The 9,039-nt window shown below is 36.7% G+C and overlaps 1 protein-coding gene across 1 annotated transcript in view; it reads right to left on the bottom strand.

Annotated features, from left to right (window-relative positions):
• The window catches only part of LOC110441354, a 12,554-nt gene extending 4,211 nt beyond the window's left edge, over nucleotides 1-8,343 (bottom strand). Inside the window, exons 1-5 of the mRNA XM_021484473.1 lie at nucleotides 8,210-8,343; nucleotides 5,144-5,167; nucleotides 4,719-4,823; nucleotides 1,138-1,238; nucleotides 143-248 (exon numbers count right to left, since the gene is read on the bottom strand). Coding sequence (XP_021340148.1) covers nucleotides 143-248; nucleotides 1,138-1,238; nucleotides 4,719-4,823; nucleotides 5,144-5,167; nucleotides 8,210-8,276 — 403 coding nt within the window. The 5' untranslated portion in view covers nucleotides 8,277-8,343. The remainder of the gene's footprint in view (nucleotides 1-142; nucleotides 249-1,137; nucleotides 1,239-4,718; nucleotides 4,824-5,143; nucleotides 5,168-8,209) is intronic.
• Nucleotides 8,344-9,039: the final 696 nt, after the last annotated feature.

Here is a 9,039-nt window from a genome sequence, read left to right as displayed (position 1 = left end):
CGGTTACGAAGTACATGCTTACCTGGGTTGTCGAAGTAAACGGTTACGAAGTACATGTTTACCTGGGTTGTCGAAGTAAACGGTTACGAAGTACATGTTTACCTGGGTTGGTGAAGTAAGCGGTTACGAAGTATATATTTACCTGGGTTGGTGAAGTAAGCGGTTACGAAGTACGTGTTGCCCACGAGCACAAACGGATGGTTAATCTGGTTGACAGGAGGGAACCCAGCGCTGTCGTTCTTCGGTACCTATCAAAGACAGTTTGTTCTCATTAACCAAATGATGTTGGTGACTGAAGACCACGTCATTTATTGTGTCATACATTATTTCTGACCAACACACTTTCATGGAACTCACATGAAACATCAACAATCCTTATTCTCCAGGGACAACTGGGCTTCCGTTCGATTTTTAGTGGGTGTCTGTGATGCCATTCCATTAGTTTTGAGGTCTCTTTTCTTCCTTTGGTATTGATTTTGAGTTTAAATTGTGTCCTTGTGTGTTAACGTTTTGGTCCATTTTTAACGTATATTCATTTAATGCGATAATGACACATAGTGCCGGTAATAAATTTTGCAGTATTATTGAACGAAGTACTGAGATATAGAAAACTATGTTTATATCCAATGTTCCGTTACTAACACAACATAACAGGCGGTTCACTGATTGATCTAACTTATATTATGAATGGTGATGAGTTTGGAATAAACAAATTCGATGCTTTAAATATACGTAACATAAACACACAATAACAAAAGCTAAACTGGAATGTTGATGAGAGGAAACATTTGTAAAATTTGAAAACACAACAAAACAAAAAGAATAACAAAATGAACTCCAGCATAAGCAGCAAAAGGCAAAATCCCATGTGTTCCGGAAGAGAAAGCATTACTTTGGCACATCGGTGATGCTAAAGGCAAAATCAATGTTAATCGAAATAGTCTAAACTACTGTTGAAATAGCTTGGGTAGGTACGTAAAACCCTTTATTACTTATTGAAAAATTCAGATGAGTACTGGTTAATTTAAAATTATATAATCTGCAAAGAATGTGTGTTATAAACCATGCAACTAAACAAAAGAGAAGGGGCATAAGAAACCCACAAAACATCACTTTATTGTTTTCAGTCAAACTCACTCCTATCTGGATCCCAGCGATGTACCCATTCTTATCGTACACTAGAACCAGGCCGTAGTCTCGTCCTTTCACAAAGCGTTTTCCTTGTAGACCAGCAATTTCTACAACACAGGAATAACAACAGTAAACGACTCTATCAGCTTGATTTGGTCAGTATGACAATACTACTCACAAGTTATACGCCGTAAAACATTTACACTGGGTTATTAAACTATAAAAAAAAAAATGTACTATCGAATAACGGGGTGCCAACATTTTCGATACTCGGCCGTTACGTTACTTGGATTGGATGTTTCGGTACTTTTAAAACGTCGCTGTGATATTTTAACAATCAGCTCTAATGTTCTATCCCAACCTACTATGGGGTTTCTCTGTGTCGGTGATTCCGATATGCACACTGACCATTTCCAGATATCTGTACTATTATGGTTTTCGTGTAACATCACGAGGACCTCGATTCGTTTATCCAAACTCTACGTCAATGCCAATACAATAATGATAACATGAACGCTTAATAACAGTCAGTCAATAACTAGTTTTGTTCGCTATTATAAAAACTGCTATTAATTCAAATTCCTTTGTCAATCTTGTTTTAATTACGACTTTGTCCAAGACACATTATTTTGTTTTTTCGCTGACGCGTCAATGGCAATGAAACAAAATTAGCTTAAAATTAATGGATTAAATATACAGTAAAACTTCGTTATACTGGCATCATTTGCACAGAAAAAGTTGGCGTTATAAAGGGTTTGGCAATAAATTGAGGGAAATGTATAAGGAATTAATAAGAAAAAGAGAAAAGGGACATTGAATTATGAAAGCGCTCAACAAGGTTTTACCGCATCAAGTATAATTAAACAGCTAACAGTCACATTACCGTATCAAGTATAATCAAACAGCACTAAACAAGGTTTTACCGCATCAAGTATAATCAAACAGCTAACAGTCACATTACCGTATCAAGAATAATCAAACAGCACTAAACAAGGTTTTACCGCATCAAGTATAATTAAACAGCTAACAGTCACATTACCGTATCAAGAATAATTAAACAGCTAACAGTCACATTACCGTATCAAGTATAATCAAACAGCTAACAGTCACATTACCGTATCAAGAATAATTAAACAGCTAACAGTCACATTACCGTATCAAGAATAATTAAACAGCTAACAGTCACATTACCGTATCAAGAATAATTAAACAGCTAACAGTCACATTACCGTATCAAGAATAATTAAACAGCTAACAGTCACATTACCGTATCAAGAATAATTAAACAGCTAACAGTCACATTACCGTATCAAGAATAATTAAACAGCTAACAGTCACATTACCGTATCAAGAATAATTAAACAGCTAACAGTCACATTACCGTATCAAGAATAATTAAACAGCTAACAGTCACATTACCGTATCAAGAATAATTAAACAGCTAACAGTCACATTACCGTATCAAGAATAATTAAACAGCTAACAGTCACATTACCGTATCAAGAATAATTAAACAGCTAACAGTCACATTACCGTATCAAGAATAATTAAACAGCTAACAGTCACATTACCGTATCAAGAATAATTAAACAGCTAACAGTCACATTACCGTATCAAGAATAATTAAACAGCTAACAGTCACATTACCGTATCAAGAATAATTAAACAGCTAACAGTCACATTACCGTATCAAGAATAATTAAACAGCTAACAGTCACATTACCGTATCAAGAATAATTAAACAGCTAACAGTCACATTACCGTATCAAGAATAATTAAACAGCTAACAGTCACATTACCGTATCAAGAATAATTAAACAGCTAACAGTCACATTACCGTATCAAGAATAATTAAACAGCTAACAGTCACATTACCGTATCAAGAATAATTAAACAGCTAACAGTCACATTACCGTATCAAGAATAATTAAACAGCTAACAGTCACATTACCGTATCAAGAATAATTAAACAGCTAACAGTCACATTACCGTATCAAGAATAATTAAACAGCTAACAGTCACATTACCGTATCAAGAATAATTAAACAGCTAACAGTCACATTACCGTATCAAGAATAATTAAACAGCTAACAGTCACATTACCGTATCAAGAATAATTAAACAGCTAACAGTCACATTACCGTATCAAGAATAATTAAACAGCTAACAGTCACATTACCGTATCAAGAATAATTAAACAGCTAACAGTCACATTACCGTATCAAGAATAATTAAACAGCTAACAGTCACATTACCGTATCAAGAATAATTAAACAGCTAACAGTCACATTACCGTATCAAGAATAATTAAACAGCTAACAGTCACATTACCGTATCAAGAATAATTAAACAGCTAACAGTCACATTACCGTATCAAGAATAATTAAACAGCTAACAGTCACATTACCGTATCAAGAATAATTAAACAGCTAACAGTCACATTACCGTATCAAGAATAATTAAACAGCTAACAGTCACATTACCGTATCAAGAATAATTAAACAGCTAACAGTCACATTACCGTATCAAGAATAATTAAACAGCTAACAGTCACATTACCGTATCAAGAATAATTAAACAGCTAACAGTCACATTACCGTATCAAGAATAATTAAACAGCTAACAGTCACATTACCGTATCAAGAATAATTAAACAGCTAACAGTCACATTACCGTATCAAGAATAATTAAACAGCTAACAGTCACATTACCGTATCAAGAATAATTAAACAGCTAACAGTCACATTACCGTATCAAGAATAATTAAACAGCTAACAGTCACATTACCGTATCAAGAATAATTAAACAGCTAACAGTCACATTACCGTATCAAGAATAATTAAACAGCTAACAGTCACATTACCGTATCAAGAATAATTAAACAGCTAACAGTCACATTACCGTATCAAGAATAATTAAACAGCTAACAGTCACATTACCGTATCAAGAATAATTAAACAGCTAACAGTCACATTACCGTATCAAGAATAATTAAACAGCTAACAGTCACATTACCGTATCAAGAATAATTAAACAGCACTAAACAAGGTTTTACCGCATCAAGTATAATCAAACAGCTAACAGTCACATTACCGTATCAAGAATAATTAAACAGCACTAAACAAGGTTTTACCGCATCAAGTATAATCAAACAGCTAACAGTCACACTGTTCTTTCCTATTACAGACAATACGAGTTTGGTGATACTGAGAAGGGTCCAAAAGGAGAACAAATTCAACAGCTGCATTATATCTAGGTGAGAAGATACCCGATGTGCTTCCCGCTTTCGTCAAAGCAAAAAAGCAAATGCGTTAAAATGTTGGTTCATAGACTGGATTACCAGCCTTGGTACCATTTCTCACCGCTAGGCTGCGTTCTTTGATATTTCCATTTTCGAAGTGTTGCTTAGTGGAGAGTAGAAACACTACGGCAGGTAAAACGGTCTAGGTTGGGTCATATCAGTTCAAATGCTATATTAGGACCATGGATGTCACCTGTCACAACTGTAGTCATGTTTGTGTGCATACTTCAACAAATCTGAACTGATTGTAGTAGTGTCTGTGTCATTACCACATTGGTGTTCTTACCTCCACAATCAGAATCCATTACGAACCCTTGAGCTTTAGCCTCATCGACTGTTCTTGGCATCGCATTGAATCCCAAGGTATCTAACGGATTCAGACTCCATGTCACTGTCAACATAGAGAGAGAAAAAAACCAAGAAATAACAGGGAAATGTCAAGTAATCTCAGCTATTTAGAGCATAGGGAAGCTCTTTCATGATAGCACATGCCTGCCCTTGCTAGATGTTGCCCTTATTTTTTCGTGCGGAAGATTGGGAAACAGGAAGTTTACCCTTGAATCAATGACAAACATGTTTCAACACACGAAACAGAAAAAAAGTCTATAACAAAATGCGATAATGCGATACTACAAAAAAGGTTATTTACACTATTGTGATAAAGAAATATCATATTGTAGCGTGCATAAATAAGACTTTGGTAATACTGACCTCTAAGGTTGTTCCAGTCTGGATCTGCAATTTACAAATCAACAAATTTACAAATAGATAGATAAACGGGTAAACATACCAAACTTATACCCTTAGCGTATATCTTTTAGCGGAATGATAGTTTAGCACTTTTCGCGTTTCAAATATTGCGCTAACTAAACTTCCTGTATATAATGCGTTTATTATGAATGTGCTAACTCCTCATTGTGTTAATATGTAAAATGAGATAATAAGTCTTTTTACAGTTAAACAATTTCTGACCGAATGATATAATAAACAAGTGATGACGAAAACCACGGCTACAGTTGTTTATAACATATAAACCAATTAAAACATATTTATGATTGATGTGGCACCCAACATGGCAGACATTGAAATCTATAATAGGATATTAAGCCAGGAAGACGACACCAATATTTCTTACCGTCTATTGAAGGATATCCGAAATAAACCACAAGCTTACTAAAAAACTAGATAGGTTTATGACCATCTGCTATGGTAAGCTCAAAGCAGATTTATATCTGAATTAAAAGAATATGCTTGTCTATGACCAGCTCAAAAGCTAGGCTGGTCTAAGACTATTATAACAATAGCTTAGCTGCACTAACACTAACTTTAGCTACTAAACTAGACTGATATATTTTTTCAAAACTAGGCTGATCTGTTACTTTCTCCACAGCTTAACTGGATTTAGTTAAGCTCCTAAACTAGACTGATATATTTTTTCAAAACTAGGCTGATCTGTTACTTTCTCCACAGCTTAACTGGATTTAGTTAAGCTCTTAAACTAGACTGATGTAATTTTTCAAAGCTAGGCTGATTTGTTACTTTCTCCACAGCTTAACTGGATTTAAATTCAAATTCAACCAAACTTTTTTTTCACGTTTTAAACAAATACTATACAGTGTACAACTTAATTCTCAAACAATGGTACACAATTGAAGGAAATGTGTCCAGTCATGGGCTTATTAGACACGTCAAAAGTTAAGTTCAGGGCACTTTCCCAGATGTATCTAGTTCAATCACTTTCGTGAACTCCGTAGAATAAACGATATCGGCATCAAAACAAAACAATTTCGCATGGTTTTATGCATCAGCTCATGAAAAAAAGCAATATACCTGTCGTTTTTCATGCCACTTTATCGAGGTCGCCAAAACTCAGTTTCACCTACCTCAAAATAAAGTGTGTCTTGATAGACTGCCTAGGACCACCTACCTCAGACTAAAGAATGCATTGAAAGACTGCCTTGGACCACCTACCTCAGAATAAAGTGTGCCTTCATAGACTGCCTAGGACCACCTACCTTAGAATAAAGTGTGCCTTGATAGACTGCCTTGGACCACCTACCTCAGAAACAAGTGTGCATTGATATACTGCCTTGGGCCACCTACCTCAGAACAAAGTGTACCATGATAGACTGCCTTGGACCACCTACCTCAGAATAAAGTGTGCCTTGATAGACTGCCTAGGACCACCTACCTTAGAATAAAGTGTGCCTTGATAGACTGCCTAGGACCAGCTACCTCAGAATAAAGTGTGTCTTGATAGTCTACCTTGGACCACCTACCTTAGAATAAAGTATGTCTTGATAGACTGCCTTGGACCAGCTACCTCAGAATAAAGTGTCTTGATAGACTGCCTAGGACTACCTACCTCCGAATAAAGTGTGTCTTGATAGACTGCCTAGGACCACCTACCTGAGAATAAAGTGTGCCTTGATAGACTGCCTAGGACCACCTACCTGAGAATAAAGTGTGCCTTGATAGACTGCCTTGGCCCACCTACCTCAGAAACAAGTGTGCATTGATAGCCTGCCTTGGACCCCCTACCTCAGAATAAAGTGTGCCTTGATAGACTGCCTAGGACCAGCTACCTCAGAATAAAGTGTGTCTTGATAGACTGCCTTGGACCCCCTACCTCAGAAACAAGTGTGCATTGATAGACTGCCTTGGTCCACCTACCTCAGAATAAAGTGTGCCTTGCTAGACTGCCTAGGACCACCTACCTCAGAATACAGTGTGCCTTGAAAGACTGCCTTGGACCACCTACCTCAGAATAAAGGGGGTCTTGATAGTCTACCTTGGACCACCTACCTTAGAATAAAGTATGTCTTGATAGACTGCCTTGGACCAGCTACCTCAGAAAAAAGTGTCTTGATAGACTGCCTAGGACTACCTACCTCAGATTAAAGTGTGTCTTGATAGACTGCCTAGGACCACCTACCTGAGAATAAAGTGTGCCTTGATAGACTGCCTAGGACCAGCTACCTCAGAATAAAGTGTGTCTTGATAGTCTACCTTGGACCACCTACCTTAGAATAAAGTATGTCTTGATAGACTGCCTTGGACCAGCTACCTCAGAATAAAGTGTCTTGATAGACTGCCTAGGACTACCTACCTCAGATTAAAGTGTGTCTTGATAGACTGCCTAGGACCACCTACCTCAGACTAAAGAATGCATTGAAAGACTGCCTTGGACCACCTACCTCAGAATAAAGTGCGCCTTGATAGACTGCCTAGGACCAACTACCTCAGAATACAGTGTGCCTTGAAAGACTGCCCTGGACCACCTACCTCAGAATAAAGTGTGCCTTCATAGACTGCCTAGGACCACCTCCCTTAGAATAAAGTGTGCCTTGATAGACTGCCTTGGACCACCTACCTCAGAATTAAGTGTGCCTTCATAGACTGCCTTGGACCTCGTATGTCTACGTTGGCTAACTAGAACTATTTACCTCAAAACAATGTACCCCGATAGGTTTTCTCTCAAGTACACCGTATCTCTATATAAGTCACAAATATAAGACAATAGTCACATTATTACTATTTACCTCAAAACAATGTACCCAGATAGGTTTTTCCTCCAGTACACCGTATCTCTATATAAGTCACAAATATAAGACAACAGTCACATTATTACTATCTACCTCAAAACAATGCACCCTGATAGGTTTTCTCTCCAGTACACCGTATCTCTATATAAGTCACAAATATAAGACAACAGTCACATTATTACTGTCTATCTTTGAACAAAGTGGGCCATTTATGCTCCCTTATACTACCTACCTCCAAATAGGAAGGCATTGCTGGTGGCAAAAATGCCGATCACGACGAAAGCTCCCAGAGACATCATCCTTCTGAAGCAGTGACAGCCTACCTTGACAGCCCCCACGTTACGGCGGACTTAATAGGGTAGCTATCAGACAGCCCGTCCTGCTGGGTGTTTGAAATATTTCAATCACTTGCTGGAAACTGTACATGTGATCAATTTGTCTTAGAAAGGAAATTAATGATCTTTTGTATGATTGTAAATTGTTAGTCACGGGAACATTTCAATGTATCTAAGGTTTTACGATACAAAATGACCTTACAGGGCACGAGGTTATTTAAGTGCAAACTCTCAGGAGAATAATGTTACCTTTTTATTGTGTAATGAAAGCATACATAAATATTAGGGAAGATTCATGCGTTATCGATAATATTGATGAGTGACTGTATGCGATATGTTTATTTTTTAATAAAACGCAAGAATTGACAAATCTAGTTCACCGCTTGTTCTATATACTTAAGCATTGAACTGTTTTTGTATGGTATTTATGATCTATTTGAATGACACTGTGTCATTCAAATAGATCATAAATACCATACAAAAACATGTTCTTTTTTAACTTATAATTTATATTTAAAATTAAAAATGCCCGCCTTATCGACAGTCCAAACAATTTCGTTCAATAGTTTGAACAGCGTATTGTCGCGTGCTGATTGGCAAACAAAGTAGTACTTTGAAATTTTAACAAACACTTCAATTTTATTCCACAATTCAGTATCAATACAATTGCGTATGATATGTCTATAGGGTGATTTAAGTTTATCAATAGAACTCTGAGCTGAAAGTT

Source organism: Mizuhopecten yessoensis, unplaced genomic scaffold (assembly GCF_002113885.1).
Source record: "Mizuhopecten yessoensis strain PY_sf001 unplaced genomic scaffold, ASM211388v2 scaffold1851, whole genome shotgun sequence".
Taxonomy (NCBI): Eukaryota; Metazoa; Mollusca; class Bivalvia; order Pectinida; family Pectinidae; genus Mizuhopecten; species Mizuhopecten yessoensis.
Note: the sequence above shows the minus strand (reverse complement) of the source record. Positions and strands in the feature narration are given on the sequence as shown.